At 39.0% G+C, this 19,222-nt stretch overlaps 2 protein-coding genes and 2 non-coding genes across 5 annotated transcripts; 3 read left to right on the top strand and 1 right to left on the bottom strand.

The window, feature by feature from the left end:
* Nucleotides 1-38: 38 nt before the first annotated feature.
* Nucleotides 39-111, top strand: trnar-acg (transfer RNA arginine (anticodon ACG)). Its single transcript has one exon. It is a non-coding gene; the product is annotated as a tRNA-Arg (tRNA).
* Nucleotides 112-1,580: 1,469 nt separating this feature from the next.
* fbxo31 (F-box protein 31) lies at nt 1,581-11,420 on the top strand. Of its 2 annotated transcripts, XM_042495697.2 has the most exons (10): nt 1,581-2,115; nt 4,526-4,597; nt 5,074-5,160; nt 5,585-5,661; nt 5,835-6,002; nt 6,162-6,236; nt 6,393-6,502; nt 7,743-7,896; nt 8,195-8,607; nt 9,574-11,420. In XM_042495697.2, exons 1-10 carry the CDS (start codon nt 1,692-1,694, stop codon nt 9,794-9,796), a joined length of 1,803 nt encoding a protein of 600 aa, XP_042351631.2. In that variant the 5' UTR covers nt 1,581-1,691; the 3' UTR covers nt 9,797-11,420. The 2 variants fall into 2 exon arrangements, with proteins under 2 accessions (XP_042351631.2, XP_042351632.2); XM_042495698.2 differs by lacking the exon at nt 5,074-5,160 and having other exon boundaries at nt 1,585-2,115.
* Nucleotides 11,421-11,808: 388 nt separating this feature from the next.
* Nucleotides 11,809-16,965, bottom strand: ces2b (carboxylesterase 2b). The gene is made up of 13 exons (XM_042495699.2): nt 16,709-16,965; nt 15,587-15,779; nt 15,357-15,498; nt 14,979-15,112; nt 14,708-14,861; nt 13,971-14,075; nt 13,790-13,888; nt 13,515-13,658; nt 13,311-13,388; nt 13,075-13,222; nt 12,807-12,959; nt 12,650-12,722; nt 11,809-12,568 (listed from the first exon to the last, which is right to left on the bottom strand). The coding sequence occupies exons 1-13, from the start codon at nt 16,782-16,784 to the stop codon at nt 12,382-12,384; spliced, it is 1,686 nt and encodes a 561-aa protein (XP_042351633.2). The 5' UTR covers nt 16,785-16,965; the 3' UTR covers nt 11,809-12,381.
* Nucleotides 16,966-18,347: 1,382 nt separating this feature from the next.
* trnar-acg (transfer RNA arginine (anticodon ACG)) lies at nt 18,348-18,420 on the top strand. Its single transcript has one exon. It is a non-coding gene; the product is annotated as a tRNA-Arg (tRNA).
* The last annotated feature ends 802 nt before the right edge of the window (nt 18,421-19,222 follow it).

Raw genomic sequence — 19,222 nt, 5'->3', positions numbered from 1 at the left:
CCTTTAATTATGGCTGCGGTGACATTATGTAGTACCACGGGCCAGTGGCGCAATGGATAACGCGTCTGACTACGGATCAGAAGATTCTAGGTTCGACTCCTGGCTGGCTCGATGTTTTTTTCTTGCATAGTTGACAATTTCTATATTCATAATCAGCTACTGTAACCTGTCGGTAGAGCAAAGACAAAGACTACCAAACCTGTTACCGATGTTTTACCGCCCTGCTACCAAGAATGTAAAAAACCAATCACCTTTCGCTGCTCCTTCCACGATTTGACCAATCATAACCGGCAGAAGTACCAAGAATTGGTGGAGGTCTTCGACACGTCAAGTTTGTTTAGACTGACTTCTGCTGTATTTTTTTTGGTAAGTTTAGTGCCATTCTGTTTTCTCTGAGTTTTAATATCATAATATTAAGTTTAATTATAGAAAATACATGGTTCAACTAAAGTGGAAAAGCGACAACACACGTGCAGGGTAATTAGAGAATTTCAAATGCACGTTGTCACGAGCAATTCTCCATTAATTTAAAACCGGCTGATATCTGAGATTAGAGTATGCTAAAAGAGTATGCTAATTTAGCCACTGTACATAGGAAGTGAAACTTACACAGATGTAACATGAGCAAAGCTTCTGAGAATGGCTAAAGGAAATGCATAAAATGGGTGTTACTGTTGAAAAGATTTAAACTGTAAACAGCTTCCATATAACAAATTATTGAGAATATCCGTATTTCATTCAGACAATTTGAAAACAGTTGCAAATTTAGTTTAGTTAAGGATTAGTTAGGTTCGTTTTTGTTTTTTTTTAATGCAAAAAACAAACTAATATTCCGGACTTGTCACCTATAACCTAATTTCTTGCAGTTTTTAGGACATTTCTTGCCAAGTTGCTTACTGCCTTCTCTCCATGTTTTTGAAAGAAAGCAAACCAATTTGCTAAGGTTTTAAAGGTTAAATAAGCTAGGGGAACTGTATTCACAGTTATCATTATTATATATTTAAAATTGTTTTACAGATTTATTATAGTTTTTAAGCTTTTTTTTTCAGGTCATTTTTTGTTCGTTTTACTCGTTTTTGTGGCAAATTTTCAGATAATTTTCTCGTCCTTATTGCTCACCTTTGGGTCATTAATTTGCCCAGGTCACAGCACATTAAATACTTTTTTTTTTTTGGCATTTTTGCCTTTATTAAACAGGACAGAAGATCAATTCCGTGACAGGAGAAGAGAGAGGGGACGACATTCAGCAAAGGGCCGCGGCAAGGACATGTCTTTATTTATGGGGCGCCTGCTTTATCCAATATAGACGCCTGTCCCAAATACTGTATAAGCCTGTTGAGTTCAGTGACTGAAGCATAAAGTAGCCCGGGCTTTTAATTGAGGGTTTACGGTATATCATCTTTGCCAACTAATATGAATTCAGGGCATTGCCAAGAGCTTAATGCACAGTCAGTTTTCCCCGAATAAACAATGATTTGATGATGATGATTAATAACAACACACTGCACATACGAACATGTTAGGGTATAAGGACGGCAGAGGGGAGGAAAGCTGCCACGCTCTCTACGTGCGCTTTTGTGACGTCAGGAGAGATGTTTCTGCCCATGCTCACAAGGACAGGAGGAGATCAGCCAGACTGCAGCTGATAGATGTGTTGTAGTGATGTAATGTTGCCTGTTTGGTGACTACGGATGGCTGTCTGTGCCAGGCTCTGCGGAGTGGGTCAGTCGCGGAGGTGCCGGAGGCGACAGCGGCATAATCAGCAAGATCAGGGCAGCGATTCCGACATGGACGAGGAAGAAGAGGAGCGGATCGTGGGTCAGAGGCAAGGCGACGTCGGCGGCGGCGGCGGAGGCCCGGAGAGCGGCGTCGCCACTGCAGGGCCGAGTGACGCTTGTGAATATGGCAGCAGTCATGTCAACAGAGGAGGCTCTCTGGATTGCACAAGCACGGGACCTCCACACCCGCAGTCATTATCGGAGCTACCGCCGGAGCTTTTAGTGGAAATATTCTCCTTGCTACCAGGAACAGCATTACCAAACGTTGCCCTGGTCTGCAAGAAATTCAGACAAATCTTAAACACTGAAACCATCTGGAGAAGGCGGTGCATGGAAGGTATGTAAACCGATGAATGTGCATAGATAATAAAAACGTCAAATAACGCGTTGGGTCATGTGTAGATCAGACTGTATGTGAGATTCCCTCTTGTCGACAGGTTATTTGTGTGTGGCTCAGTGCTCAGCTCTGGTTCCTCGGAAATGCGTTTCCTTAAAAGCATTTTTATTGATTAGTACGGGAACCCTGAAGGAAATTACTGTTAACCCAGTCTCTGCGTCTTCAGTCACTGCTGTGAAACACAGAAGGCCTCTCACTGTTATTAGGCCCATGTCAGCCATTCTGTGCAGCTGATAAGACTGCTGATGCAGGGGCGGACCTAACATTTTGGGGGCCTTGGGCTCTATTTCGTTCACCACCGCCACCCCATTTTGTTTGTCTGGAGACTGTGCTATGCATATTTGAGTAAATACAGTACTGTGCAAAAGTTTTAGGCTATCTTTAACTTTATTTTAGCAAGGTTATAATGATCATATGTTTATTATTTATCAGGAGTTTCTTTATTAAAACATAACCAGGTTGTATTGAAGACATGTCAAAAGCACAATATTGATTGTTCAAGCTACCTTTTGTTATGATTGTACGATTGCATGTTTCACACTAAGTATGAACTTCTGTCTTTAAAAAAAGCCATTTTGTTATGATATTTTGGTATTTTTAATGCATTGTACAACATGTTGTTTGTTTGTGTGTGTGTGTGTGTGTGTGTGTGTGTGTCAACCAACAACTCTATGGTGGCCTAACTTTTGACTTTTGCACAGAACTGTATGTCCCATAACATCTACAGAATTAGACACAAATACTATGTAAATATATGAAGATACATTGCTAAGACAACTGGGCAAAAAGTTGTTGTTTTTTATCTATATTGCCAAAATGTATTACTTATTGAAAACAAAAGAGTGAGCAGTATATTTAATTTTATATTATGATATACATTCTGATATAATCATTTTTCTGGTAAATCAAAAGCAAAGTTGGATAAAACACTTAAACAAAGATACATCACTGCCACAAAGCCGTTAACTCATCAATGTGCAAAATTACCTGCAGTAGAGTGTCCCAGGGATGACATTTTTGTGTAGGCCAACGCAGAAGTCAGCATCACCCTAGTTCTCTGTCTAAAAGCATGGTGGAATTTTTAATTGAATTTTGGATTATTGCAGAAAATAGGCTCTGTGGCAAACAGGTTTATAAAACTTACATGTTTTGTTCAGCAAGATAATCTTCATATAAACACCACTTCCGGGCTTTTTAAATGCAATTGGCAGTTAGGCCATAACTAAGGTACACTTTGGTTGCATGACTTCAACAACATCACCACAAGTAGGCTGTTAACCACAGACTTTATTTCATGCATCTAATAAAAAAATCCAATTGAAAAAACCCATTGACTCTGAGAGGAGGGAACTGGGAGTGCTGAAATGTTAACTCATTTTCAGGTTTTAGGACTCATTCCTGCAGCACTTTATAGCCAGATACACTCTGAGATATTAAAGATAGATACTACAGTATAAATAGTATTTGAAAATCTCTGACAGTAGACAAATTCATATTGTGATATGGCCCAGCCTTATTAGAAATCATTTATACAGAGACATGATAAATATTTGCGTAATTTAGCTTCTCAAGTGTAAGAATTTACTGTTTTTTTTTTGTTTCATGACATTACATTAAAATTTGAATATTGTTTTTGAGTGCCAAACTAAGTAGGTAGTATCGAGACACTATATGAGGCTTGTGTAATGGGCATTTGTCATTTGATTTTATGTCATTTTATTGAGTAAATGATTAATCTAGTAATTGGAAGAATATTCAGAAGATACGTGTCAATAAAAAAAATAAACCTCACTTGCAGCTTGATGTTACAGTTTCAAAACATTAACAACTGGCTGGCAGGGATTTGTAGGAAGTGAGGAAACCGCAGACTGCGTGTGAGATAATAGTAGTGACCTTAGGAATATTGTGCTCTGAAAAGTTGCACAATAACCAGCATACCAGACATTTATAGTTAGCTAGGAAGCCACTTATACGTGTGTTGCAGAAAAACAATCAAGTATGTTTAAAATCACTGAAAGTCAGAGAAATTAACTAAAAAAAGCAGTGACAGTAAAAACCATGAGCAAAAAAAAAAAAATGTAGCAGAATAAAAGAGCAGTTTTCACTGCAGTGCCCTGCTTAAAATCTTTGTAATGTTTTTATTTCACTATAGATTTGTCATAATGTGGAAACACCTCAATGCACATTATGAATTAGGTACATTTTGTGATAATTGATTGCAATGTTTAAAACTCCGACTGACCAATTCTAACACCACTAATACTAATACAGATATTTTGTATGAATAGCCTTAACGAATCAATAGAAATATTAATCCCTCTCCTTTTTCTCTCATGTGTTCTCTCTGCAGAGTTTGGTATGAAGGATGATCTGAGGAAGATGGAAGTTGGAGGAGTATCTAGCCGGGACCTCTATGTTAAACGTGAGTTTGGCTGCTGATTAAACAGCTCTCTTGTCACCCATGAATCGACCCACTGAAGTATTTGGTTAATTCCTTCTCCAGTGGGTCATTTAGCATTTGCACCCTTGTATTTTCTCAGTGTATGTCCAGATAGATCTCCTTAATGACTGTGATTTGCAGCAGATGGAAAACAAGAGCCGGCAATTGCTTTTCTGATATGAATATTGTTTCTCTGCAACACTTGAACCCAAACTGTTGATGTTTTCTCCTTTTTAATTTCATTTTTCCCATCTGTTACTCATTTATTTAACAGCAAGAAATATAGAGCTTATTTTGAAATACCAGTTGCCGCAAAACATGCCAGGCAAAGTGGTAACACCTGTTGGCTCTTTGAATAGATTATTTGGCACATTGCTGCGATCACTAGAAGGCTACGTTGGGCTGAGCCTGCCTTGGTCCTTGGCTGCTGTACACATGCCTGTGTTGTGCCTGTCCAGGTGTCAACCCCCGGGTGAAGTCTGGGCGCTTTATGAAGCTCCTCCCGGACTACGAGCACATGGACTATAGAGACGTGTACACACACTGTATGTACATGGGCCTGAACATGGATTGCTGCAGCATGAGGGGTTGTGTGAGTGGGACTGATGATGATTTTAATTTGTAAGCAAACAGCTGCAGCAGTGTTACACATCCTGTGTGAAATGTGTTAATATTTTTCAACAGCGCTGTTTGCTTTCATATTAAGCGTGAATATGAGAGGCCGGGTTATTTGGTGTGCTGTGTGTGTTGTGTAGACCGGCTGACAGGAGCGAGGTCAGTTTACACTTTCTCCTCTTGGGTTTACATCTCACAGACTCCATCCTGGCAGACATTAAACAGAGAGTTGCATCTGCAGGCTTTAACATCTCTTGCGTTTGTAACCATGCACACTGCTGCTCTCAGTAAAGCATGGGTGTTGCATTACAGAAACCGACAAGTATGGTGTGATGTTGTGCTCTTGTGTTGCAGTGCTTCACCCATACAGACATATATTGGGCTTATGGCAGCCTGACATAGGGCCTTATGGTGGATTGCTCAACGTTGTGGTAAGTAGTGTTCCTCAAACAAGACATTTGCATGAAGATAAGGAACAATCATTGTGTCATGTTTGTTGATCTTGTTTGCATGAAGTTATTAATGATGCTTCTGCAGGAAACCCGCCATCATTTTAGGACAATTTCAATGGTTAATAAATTATTAAAGGCATTCTTTCATTCAGGTGGATGGGCTGTTCATCATAGGCTGGATGTATTTGCCACCTCATGACCCCCGTGTGGAGGATCCAATGAGAAGACGGCCGCTCTTTCGTATTCACATGTGGGAGAGCAAGAAGGCCACTGTGGAGTGTATGTACGGACACAAGGGTCCCCACAAAGGAGACATACAGGTGAGAGCACGAAAGCGTCTCTGTGCACCAAAAAAAATGAGCAGCTCTACATAATTTAGATCATTGTTGACACACATTACTGATTCCACTTTTATTTGAGGTTAGAAATTAGTTAAAGTATGTCATCCTTTCAATATGTGTCATATTCATTATTTTTAGACTGTGAAGAAGGATGAATTTTCAACAAAGTGTAACCAGACTGATCATCACCGAATGCCTGGAGGCAGACAGGAGGTGGGTCAAATCAGGGAACTGTTAGCACCTGTTCACTTATCTTGTGTTATTTTTAAAACCCATGTGCTTTGATAATGACAAAATACAAAGACTGATTTTGTTATATTTGTGTGTGTGTGTGTGTGTGTGTGTGTGTGTGTGTGTGTGTGTGTTTAGGAGTTCAGGACATGGTTGGAGGAAGAATGGGGCCGAACACTGGAAGAAATCTTTCATGAGCACATGCAGGAGCTTATTCTGATGAAGTTCATTTATACCAGTCAATATGAGTACGACTTTCTTTCTTATCTATCACTTTTTGCTATAGAGAATGTGAAGTTAACTTCATGGTGTGTAAAATTTTTTGAAAGGGGCCCCTATGTCTTAAGTATCGCGCTGTGTTACTGTGCTTGCTGCAGTTGTAAAGTAATGGTATTTGGACAAACTGATTAGGATAAACTCAAGGATTCTAGGTGGATTCACTGTCACATTCAGCAGACACTACAGTGAAATTGAGTTGCTCACAATGCACTCACATACCCAGAAAAATACAATGTAAACGATCTTGTTTTTTGACTGAATCCATGCACTTTGGTTATAGAGGTAACAGCGCAATTCTTGGGCATGGCAGCCTCATTCCACAGGGCAGAAAGCATCTTCACACTTTCTGTATTGGTGAAATCAAGTCTTAATGAATTTAACGTCCTCAGAGGCCCTTGTTGTTTCAACAATAACTACAAGTTGAATTTGTTATCATAAAGTTTAATATCTGCATATTAAACTTTAAGATAACAAGTTCAACTTGTAATTATTGTCAGTTATTGTTTGTAAATAACAGTGAAATGAAACCACAGATTCACTGTCATTTCTGGCATTTACGTGTTCTCTGCACTCTACCTGCGATTTTGGAGCTTCCTCTTTGGTGCGTGCTGCTTACAGTCTGGCACCTGGTCATTACCTTTTTATAAAATCCCAGCCTCAACCTTGCACTGTGCTAGGAACATCTCCTGCAAAATATAAAGAAAATACAGGTGCTGAGCAGGGTCTCTTATTACCTCAAGGTAATAAGTCATAAGCGATTATTGAGAGGGATTACATCTGTATGAGTCTTTACACAATGTTTTTTTGTTTTTTTAGGAAAAGCCTTCATCGTATACCTTTAAAAGGGACAGTTCACACGAAAAATACATATATTTCCTCCTACATGTAGTGCTATTTTTTATCTAGATTGTTTTGGTGTGAGTTGCTAAATGTTTAATAATCATCCGTAGAATTGCCCGATAAATAAAATGTGATCTTGGGGTGAACTGTCCCTTTAAGAGAGTTTTAATTTTTACATGTGTGTGTAACATGTTCATGTAGCTCTGATGGCTTTAGCAGAAGCTTAGATAATGTTGTGGCTTAACACTGTGATCAGTTATCTTCATATATATCTAGTTCATAATGTGAGATTAGATCTACATCGAAAGCACTAAATAGTGGCAAAAATCAGATCAATTCCAACTAATGTTGTCTGCCATCTTTTGACAGTAACTGCTTGACGTATCGGCGGATCTACCTGCCTCCTGTGAGGCCCTCTGACCTGCTGGCCCCGGGCCTCTTCAAAGGCACATACGGCAGTCATGGCTTGGAGATCGTCATGCTCAGTTTCAATGGTACTTATGCGAGAGCCACCAAGCTCACTGTAAGTTGGTGAATAATTATTGTCAGATGACATGCTTGCCTTTAAAATAAATTTTTCTAACTAACAGAAATGTCTCACATGCATGTTGATACACCAAAGACTGCTTTCTACAGAAAGACTGCTTTCCTGTGAATCATTTAATGACCCTTAAATGTCCCCAAGGTCATCGTCCTTCTCTACAACAACAAACTATTCAGCCAAAGTTCTTTTAATGGGCAATCCTGCACACAAGGTTAAACATTAAACCTCAAAATTAATCAGCTAATGGAGCAGCCTGTAATTTTACTCTGTCCTGCAGGGAGACCCAAATGTTCCTGCCGGGCAGCTTACTCTGAATGTTGACCTGAACCGGCCCGTGGTCCTCCCAGACTTGGAGCACCAGCGCAACATAGAGGAGCTTTCCCGGCTGGTACTGGGAGTACACGAGGAAGTTCAGAGAGAAGATCCACAACAGGCCAGGGACACTTCGGCCACAGTGAGAGGTGCAGCAGAGGGGGCCTGCGGTGGTACCAGCGCAGCAGCAGCAGCAGCAGCAGCAGCAGCAGCAGCAGCAGAAGCAGAAGAGGAGGAGGCAGACCATGCTGCCAGTTCAGACGGCTGCGAGCCTGGCCCCAGCAGCAGCAGCAGCTGTCCACCTGAAGCCCAGCCCTTCGTCCTGCCCCTCGGGGTTATGGCTCGCAACGAGGTCTACCCTCGCACATGTAGGAAATGGTAAGAACTCATCTGTAGTGAAAAGTCATTCAGTACTAATTCCAGTGTACAACTGAAATGACTTTGCTCCAGTGTCTGATGCAATTAAGATGCAGTGTGCTGATAGGCTGACATCATATCGGCCTCTAATGAATGTTGTGGTGAACGTTGGCTTAACAACTGTTGTGAGAAAACCTGAAACTTCATGTTTTATAGATAAGGATATGTAATTTACAATATCAAATATACTATGGTGATTTTTGCTTTTGACAATTAATTGCAACCTGCAAGAGGAAAGAGAACTGCATATATGGTTTTTATTTAGTTAAGACTTTATTAATTCCACACCGGGGAAATTCACACGTTACAGCAGCTCAACAGTGAGGCGCAAGTGAAAAAATAAGGACATAAATGTGACGAAAATACAAATAAGATCAAATAAAAATAGAATAATATAAAAACTATTTACACCATACACCTCTCACTTACACAGACACTATATATCCATGATTGATAGTTGCACAGGATAATTTTAAAACACACGGTTTGCTGTATTTTGGCAAAGTAAGTGGCTAAATGCTGCACTACAGGAAATTGCACAATAATATGACAGCATACATTTAAAGGATGTGAATAAGGATATTTACATATATGTGTATACAGGCCAATGTAAGTATGTATATGACATGGTTGCATGCTGTGATGACATTATCATCAAACACACTGATTTCACTCAAACATTTCTCATGTCCAATCAGTTTTTCAGGATTAATCCATAAGAAAGTCACTGTAGATCTTTATTGAAAAAAAAAGAAAGAAATCATCTATTATTATCAGTTGTTAATTGGTAAAAATACTGCAGTCGTAAGCATGACGCGTGAATAGTTTCTGTATTCACTGTTTGTTAGAACAAATTGTAAAACTCACTGAAATGTATATTCATCAGAAACACTGATTGATTGATAAATTGGTGTTCCTGCATTTCAGCTTCTATGGGACAGGCCTGATCGCTGGGCACGGCTTCACAAGTCCAGAGCGCACCCCGGGGCTCTTTGTGCTGTTTGACGAGGACCGTTTTGGTTTCATCTGGCTGGAGTTGAAGTCTTTCAGTCTGTACAGTCGCCTGACGGACCACCTAGCTCACGCTCATGCCCCAAATATGGAGAGATTTGAGGCCATGCTGTGCAACATGCAGTCCTGGACATCCTGATGCACCAAGTTTGACCCCCACACAATACAATGCATAATAACAACCATTTTACACGAATCACCTCTGTCCTCCGCTGACTGAACGCTACAATTACAATAGCTGTAACTCTCCACGTTCTTTATCTGTTAAACAAGCATTGGGTTTTACTGACTTATTAAGCTACTTAGATCACCCTGACCAAGTACACTCGTGTTGCTGTTCCCATGCAAGCACTTTGAAAGGCCTCCCAAGTCACCGTTTATCACCTCACCTCAGTATGACCTTAATCCTCCAGTGCAGCATGATAACAGGTCACATTAACCTTTTTTATTTATTTATTTATTCCCTGCAGGAGAAAAGGAATGGTATTTCATAACACTTATTATGAATCAAACTGTACGTGCCTCTGATTCTAAAACCATGTCTGTACTTGATAGTGCTTGAAGATGATAAAGGTGTCCAATGTATTCTACTATATAGCATTATATGGATTTCAGTGCCCAACATATTGAACTGCATGCTGCGTTTTATTTAGATCTAATCACATCTCATAACCATTATCTGAACATGATGTTTTATTTTTCTTATGCAGCATGCCTTGCTTTTTTAGTTTTTTTTGCTTTAAAAAAAAAAAGACAGCTTCTCAGGTGTTTTTCTCTTTGCCACAAGTCAGTGAAAAAATGGACAAAGTATTTATGTGTACAACAAAAGTGTATTAAGTTAGATTTGTTTAGTAATTTGTCCAATAGGAGTACTGAGTTTTACAACTGGGCAGTTTTCTAACCATTGATAAGAGAGTGTTTGCTGTCTTATCAAACACCGGAGCTACATCAGCCAGTTTTTGCCCTTTGAACATACGAGATAGTGATGTGCTCTCATTGGCCTACATCAAACACGCTCGTCACCATACCTAACATAATATTATGTAAGTTGGAAAATGTATCGTACCGCAATAGAATAATAATACCTATACATAAGCTGATCAAAATATCAGAATAATACAGGTTTATGCGCTTATATAATGATGGTCTGAAACAGAAACTTCTCTTACCTTTGAAATGTATTCCATTTGTTGTTTGTTTAAACGGCCGACATAACGTTTGCCTGGCTTTTTATCTGCAAAGTTTTCCAATTCATCTCGAACTTGAGACTAAGCTAGCTGAACATTATACAAACTAACAGCTCAAAGTGCATCTCAAAGTACCAAGTACGTGTCTGTATGCCTCATTACGGCCTGAAGGTGTTGCCCAGTAGCTTTCTTCCTCCAAGTGCACTTTTCTGGGCAGTATAGTGAATCATTCAAAACCACTGGCCAGCACTTTTATATCTGACTGCAGCTTTACTAACATTTGCAAAAAAAGTGTCTGCTAAAACGCCATCAACTTAATTTTAACACTTTTTATTCATTTCCTCTCAAATTAAGTATAATTGTTTTTTACATTCTCCTATCTGTAAGCCCTCTGCACCCAGCTGTTTGAATGATTTGCCTTGGAAAAGTGTTGCTTTGTACCATTTTCAATGCGATACTCCTGATTTTGTTGAAAACAAATTCAGTTCGACCTATTGAACTGCTCACATCAGACTTCAGGGAGCTTTTCAGCTTAAGCGCTCTTCTCAGTAATAAAATATTCAAAACTGAAAACAACATTTTTTTCTTATCTTTTTTGTTTTTTTGATGGTTTGCATGTGTTTCCCACTGCTGCTCTCAACTATCACCTAAAAGGCTTATCTCTTTTCAGCTGGATTTTTATTATCATGTAATAAAATGTTGCAGCCCTAAACACCAGCACTGTATTACGTAAGCCCCCCTTACTGTTGTTAACCTTCAAGTAAACCATGTGCACCTTTAACACAATAGTGTTGGACTAGTACAGAAACCCTGGTTACAAGTTTGGCTTTTGACCTGGGTCCATGTTAAGTCAATCACACCATCAGCCTCTGTGTGTGTGTGTGTGCGCGCGCGCGCATGTGCGTGCGTGCGTTCATTTGTGCGAGTCAGGGATACAGACAACACATAACGTAATAGTAAAACATTTCACATAACAGGTCCAGATGATTTTATTTAAAATTAGAATCCAGTTCATTTAGGAGTTATGAAATAAGAGGGCAAACACAGTGGGGGTAACACATGATTACAGGTACACGTCTGCTACATAATACTCCCTGTAGCAATCTACCTTGGAGTCACATTTATGTTTATTTCACAAACTGGCTACTAAAAGTATTCTCCCAACTTGAAATCTGACCTGCTACCACCATCTCACCCACATTTTTAATTGTGTAATCTGAACATCTTATTAATATATATTTTGAAAGGATTTCCTTTCCAAATTTCATAAAATGCACAGTGCTTTGAGCAGACAGTTTCAAGCTTGACAACAAAAACATCATAAATCGTTCCCTTTGTATTTTCTTCTGGGGTATTTGTTAATGCAGTTGTAAAGACTGATCAGCTGCAACAAAAAGTACCACAAAAGTATTATTAGTAGTATTATTACTATTGTGACTGCAATATGTGGACTGCTTTTTGACTGACTTGTTTGTGGTTGAAGATAGAATCAATATATTTTTTGTGTATATGTTATGGAGAAGGAGAGGTGACTATTCTATAACTCGCTGTGCCCCATCTTCTCTTTGTGTTGTTGGATCTTCTCCGGGAGAGTCTGAGTCAAGAGGACAAACCGGTCCTTCTTCAGGTGCTGAGCAACTACCTGCTCCTTTAAATCAATTGACAGATAGTGTTCTTCTGCTTCATACTTTGGCCAGTGGACAAGGCCAGCCCCATTAGGAGACCTACACACAAACAAAAAAAGTTAGATACAAATCTATCTCCATGTTTATTATATATATCCTGTAATGAAGGTGAATTCCTACCCTGTGTGAGCAAAGTTGCCCCAGTAGCTCATCATAATTCTGCTCAGCTCTTCCTCTTCTTCAGAGCATGAATCTAAAATAAACATTTTGTGTAAAAACACCACACAAATCCAGATTTTTGGTGCTCTATAAATAGTAATTTAATTATTGCACATACCATTAGGTATTGTGACATGGGCAGTTGTGAAGCAGTATCCTAATACTGTGAAGAGTTCATCTCCGTGGTCACTCCCAACAAAGCTAGGCCTCTTCTTTTGCAGAAGTTTGGGTGCATACTGGTACTTATACAGGTACACAGGGGCACCTGCATCTGGATATAGATGAATGAGTGTAATTTAATTTATTAGTTTTTTAAGGTGATTAGCAGTCATTATTAACAAGTGGTTCTTAAATAAATTTTGTATAATATTGTGTAAATAAAATACCTCTGTGGGCATTAACAGCCTGAACAGCTGGAATATTGAAGAGCATATCTCCAAGGATCTCAGTGAACCCATCTCTGTTTTTCACACGATCTTCACCGGTACCAATGTATTCATCAACTAACATTTCTCTTAAGACTGCATCTTTGGGCTTGAGAAAATGAGAAACAAATCTGTCAGAGCAGTTTGAGCATGATGAAGCAGAGTAATATTATAATGTCCAGCACCGTCTGCCTTACATCAGGGAAGAACATGAACAGTATGTTCAGAATTTGCTCTCGATCCAATCCCTCTGTCCAGTTTGAAGGAAGAAAGAACTAATGGAAGAAAGTTAATATTTCAAACATGTACAAAAGCAAAACAACATGTTTTCATGGTCTCGTGGAAGTCAGTGTGCTCTTCAGTCAAAGAAATTTCAGTATAAAAAAAGCATTTACACTTACACCAGGCAGTAACCAGCCCCCTTCATCATTAGTAACACCAGTCATGAATGGTACAGTGAGAAGTTCATGTGAACGGTAGAGCTCATCCACAGGTTTTGTCATGAAGTGTCCATCAATATTTGTAGTAATTCTCAATGTTGGATCCTTAAGAGAATAAAATGTGTAAAAAAAAAAAGAAAAGGTTTAGACAAAAACGACATAAATACATAAAAAATAAAATTTAATTTACATTTTACCGAAGAATTTTCAACAAAGCTTTGCATATGATATCTCACCTGTCCAAGAGCTACAATGGTGTCAATATCAAGGTTTCTCATGCAATCAGCAATCTTCTCTGTACTTTCAAGGCTACAGCCAGATGAATTTGCTATCACCTGAGGCCAGATATGTGGGATTTATTTCAACAATTTAGATGCATTGTGATATTGTGCACTGAAAAATCCCACTGATATTAACCTGAGTCACTGGTAGAGGATCATAGGAAAGGACCAAATCCATTGCAGCAGTGCCACTCTCAGCAATAGCACGGTGGAACAGGCCTTTAGACAGTGGCGAGAGAAGCTGTTCAAGTAACAGAAAAAAAATGAATTACCACCACATGGATGTATGCCTCTGCAAACCAATTATCCAGGTTTACATCCCTGTCAGTGAACACTGAAAATTACCTCACACACATCTTTAACCTGGCAGCACTTTTTATGCTCTCAGAGTTGAGAAGCCTATGAGAATCTTATGAGCATAGTAAAAGGAGACTAATCTGAGCAGAAAAGAAATTCCCCTGGGAACAAGAATAACAAAGGTGGAAGGTCAAAGTGACCTTGACCTTTAACCTTCAACCACCAAATTCTAATCAGTTCATTCTTGACTTAAAGTGGATGTTTGTGCCAAATTTTAAGAAATTTCCTGAGGCTAATCTTAAAAAATAACGTTCATGAGAATAAGACAGATGCAAGGACAAAGTCACCTTGACCTCTGAACACCAAAATCTAAATAGTTCATCATAGAGTTTTAGGTGGATGTTTGTGCCAAATTTGAAGAGATTCCTCAAACGTTCTTAAGATATGAAAAGGGAGATGGACGGACAGACAAACAACCTGAAAGCATAGTTATGAATATTACACAAGATTTCTGAAAATAAATATTCCTATTCTTGTCTCTACACGGTGAAGTTTTATATGGAAATTAATCCTTACATGAAAGGACACGCTCACTCCGCCAGCAGACTCCCCAAATATGGTAACTAAATCTGGGTTTCCTCCAAAGTTATGAATGTGCTTCTGGATCCACCTCAGAGCTTCTACCTGGTCCAACAGGCCAAAGTTTCCTGACATGTGCTCATCTCCAGTGCTGGAATGAACATGCGATTATAGTCTACCACACTTTTCACATTTTTTCCAGATTAAAAGTAGCAGAATATAATCATTGTATGTTTTTGTTTTAACTCTAAGTGATTTGAGGTTTTACCTGAGAAAGCCAAGAAGTCCCAAGCGGTACTGGATCAGAACCACAACCACATCCTGGTAAGCAGCCAGGGCAGATCCATCATACATGGAAGCTGACCCCATAGAAAACCCTCCACCATGGATCCAGACCATGACCTGATAAGGTAATAAAAGACCTTGATCTTTTCCACAAAGCATAAAGCACATTTTTATTGTATTCTGTCTGCACTGATACAAGTATTGATCATCAGTCCATTTACAGTCTTTTTCTAAATCTGAGCATCATTATTACTCATAATATCATGATGGATTGTTAAAAAAGCAGTCAAGACAATTTTCCATGAACACTATGCAAAGCTGAATCTGTGAGCAGCATCAGTTCAAACCTGCAGCAACTTACTGGGAGCTTTGCATCGTGCACTCTGTTTGCTGGAGTGTAAATGTTGAGGTAAAGGCAGTCCTCTGAAATGTCTGGAATATCTACCATCAAGCCACCGAGTTTTTCAAGCAGATCTATGCTAAATTGTTTGTGCTGAACACACCTGAAAAAGAGACAAGTTTTTACTACAAGTACTGGACTTAATTACTCTAAGTGTGTTATGCAAAAGCTGAAGCACTGGAAGGTCTTACATAGGTGGCTGCTGGGTGGCGTCTCTCACTCCTTCCCATCCCTCCACAGGCTGAGGTGCAGCCAGTCTCAGAGCAGGGCCTACAGGTGGCTTGGCAAATGGGACACCCAGGTAGGCATGGACCCCAGTCTCCTTCCCCTTTACAGTCACATATTGACCTCTCAGGCTCCCGAGCTTTGTGTGGACTTCAGGTGCTGTCAGGACATGTCACATATTGGGACTAAATCAGAATCATCATGTCACGCAATCTATCAGTTCAATGTACAATACATGGAATATGTCAAGGTATGTCACGTAACTGTAGTAACCCCTCTATATATTACTCTATGGTATCACAGTTTATTAAATACAATACTGATGCAGACCTGTTGGTGGATCAAGATAATCTGCAGTGGAAAACACACCCCTTTTACCCGTTTACTCAAACTGACACTGTGCTGGTCAGGTTGCAGAGCTACGCCCTAGTTCACCTTTGACCCCTGAATGAAATGGGCTGCTGCTGCACAACTTATGAATACAACATCCATTTTAACCCCAAATAGGTTATTTAAAATAATGTTACTAAATCGTGTGCTGAATGTTTACTCTTTTGTTAAATTGTGTTAAGCTAATCTCTGCTGTTAACCTGATGAGTAACATGTTATCACTGTAGAAAAATGGCTGTTAAAAAGAAGGAAGAAAAACTGATTTCTCCTTTCAGAAGAGGATGTATCACATTGCTCCATTCTGGCAGTTTTACACCACAGAATTTGGTAGCAAAGTTCTGTTCACACCCACAGTCACACTCATGTTATTCTGAACCAGCATGAGATCAGCAAAAGATATGATTGACCTGAATATTTGTAAATGGCAATCTGCCTGGCTCTTTAGGGGGAGGAGTTTCACCTTTAAACACAGTCAGCATCGCAATCATGTAGGTAAAAGATGACTTGGGTTGCAAGTCAATCAGTCATGCAACAAGAAGTCAACAACACATGCAGATCAATGAAAAATACATTTAAATAAGACACACTATAACTTGAGTGTGTTACTCACACTAACAGTGCAGTCAGATTTACGTTTACAAGCAATAACTGCTGACGCCATTAACACTGTGCAAAGAAACTGGTTTTCTCATACTTACCATTCTGGTCTGCAGCTACACAGAGAAATAACACAGACGTTAGAAGGAATAAAGTCTGTTTTGCACGGATCTTCATGGTCTCTGTGTAGATTGCGTAACTGCGGACTTCCAAAGGGAACCAGCGCAGAGACAAGACGACGCTTCCCCCGAAGCTCTGCCGTTGTAACTTTGACCAAACCACTCTTGCACTAGGTATTGCGTACAAGATAAGGCGTGACTCAATGAGTTTTATGTCACAGCAAGGTGAGCAACAGAAAGCAGACTTCCCGCCTCCAAACTGCCTCCTGTCACAATAGTGCACAGCTCAAAGCATGTTCTCATTAAAGAGACTCTCTCAACTGTGTTCTGAAGGCCTTAAACATAATACTGGACCTGTTTGTGCATTTTCTCGGCTAAATTGACCTTCTACTGTGTCACTGGCTTGTAAAATGGTTAAACTGTCAGTTTAACCCAGATAGAAGTACAATAATATTGTTTGCACAACAGAACAACATCTCCCATGAGCCACACAGACACAGAAGCTTTGTCACAGGCTCTTGGGAACTGTAGTTTTTTAGAGTATCATTGCACAAAATTATTGTTGCACCTGACTGAAGAAACCAAAAGAACCTCAATACAGTTTGGAGTACAGTTACATGATTGGCACCCATCAGCCCACACCATAATATTCCCTGTATTTCATTACCATTGCTGGTAAAATTACTTTTGAAGTGTAGTAGGTTACAAATTATTAATTACCCTGTTAAAGATGATCAAATGTAATGTATTTGAATTACTTCATCAAAGTAATGAAACAACTGCTTATAAGTTATTACTTAAGATTACTTTTCTAATTTTTTTAAACTGGGCAAAAAAAGCTGAAAATGTCAGGAAATGGGTCGTGCCAAGAAAGGATTTTCCTTCAAAGTGAAAAGATGTAAGTTACCAGAATGAATGTTATATTCTATATAAACATTTTGACTGAAAATTAGGAATGGATAATTATGCGCCATTTTTTTGTGCTGCCGATATCCCAGATGCCAATAAATAACAACTCATTTGGTTGACATCAATGTATCTACTTTCATACGATCATGAAGTCTCTTCTGTAGTGGGGGCAATCATCATATAATGCATACTGTTATCATGATGGCCAGCCAGCAGATGGAGACATAAAATACAGTGCTTTTCAGTGTGTGTGATATTCACTCATTGGGCAAAGTAAGAAAAATACTGCAGGTTAGGGTAGGTTAGGGTTGTTCACGTTCATTTTGTCAGTAAAAAAAAAGAAGAAATAAAAGTGATATTGGCAAAAATCAGCATGTTGGCCGACTGTTATATTTCATTTTAACGCCAATATCCGCCCATATTATCATGCATCCCCACTGAAAATAATGTATTTTGATGTAATACCTTTGTAATCATCAACATTTTAATTAAAGCCTAACTCAGAGCAGTACGCTAGCCGGTGTTGTGGCGAATCTATGTTTTGTTTTCTTTATTGAAATCCCCATTTTTAACTAAAATAAATGAAAACAGATACATGTTTACATTTGTTAATAAAGCGTATTCATACAATATATAACTAAACAATGTTGAGAAAACTTTCGTCAATAGATGTATCAAAACAAATATTTCCGAGTGAACTTAGCGAGCATGTGGGCCAGTGGCGCAATGGATAACGCGTCTGACTACGGATCAGAAGATTCTAGGTTCGACTCCTGGCTGGCTCGTCATTTTTCTTCTTGCATGACAAAGATTAACCGTGTCTAACTTATATTTATGACCATCTTTCTCAGATATAAAGCCAGCTACTGTCACATGTCAGTCGGCCAATCGCGTTGCGTATTACTATCAAAACTTCTACCAACATTTGACCAGTCAGATGCTGTCTCTCTACTTGTGATAGAGTGAAATGTCCTTCCCAGTGTGGTCGAGGCTGCTTTGTTTTGTCACACCGACGGTGCTGTCGATCTCCTAGCGGACATGCACAAAGCAAGTGATCCTAAAAAATGTTAAAAAACTAAGATATTAAACGGACAATTCTGGGACATCCGTATAGAATTACTTTTAAGTAACCCATAACAATAAACTTACTACTTTCAGTACACATTTTTTTCTTTAGTTGTGATACATTATAAATATAACCTTAGTTAGCAACCCCTTCAGAAATTAAGATCACCATGATGATTTACATCAAAGGCATTTTAGGTTATTGAATTAATGTGATTTTTTTTCAGTTTCAAATAGCTTTATTAAAGGTCTGTGTACAAAACATATTGAAGTGATATAAATCAATTACAACGAAACAATCAAACAAAAAACAGAAATAGAAATGCCAGGGGACAGTAGGCCTATACATACAAAGCCAAAGAACCATATTCATTCACACAAATACATTAAAATGGTGCACAAATTCATTGTCTTGATAGCCTACTTGTTTTCTTGAGGAGAAGATGTATTGTTTGGTTTCATTTTCAAGTGCAATAAGTGAGAGTTTAGAGTTATTGTGTTTAGATTTGTAGATAAGATATT

This window comes from Plectropomus leopardus, chromosome 7 (genome assembly GCF_026936395.1).
Source record: "Plectropomus leopardus strain MGB_pleo_1.0 chromosome 7, ASM2693639v1, whole genome shotgun sequence".
In the NCBI taxonomy this organism is placed as follows: Eukaryota; Metazoa; Chordata; class Actinopteri; order Perciformes; family Serranidae; genus Plectropomus; species Plectropomus leopardus.
This window is presented reverse-complemented; position numbering and strand designations above follow the sequence as displayed.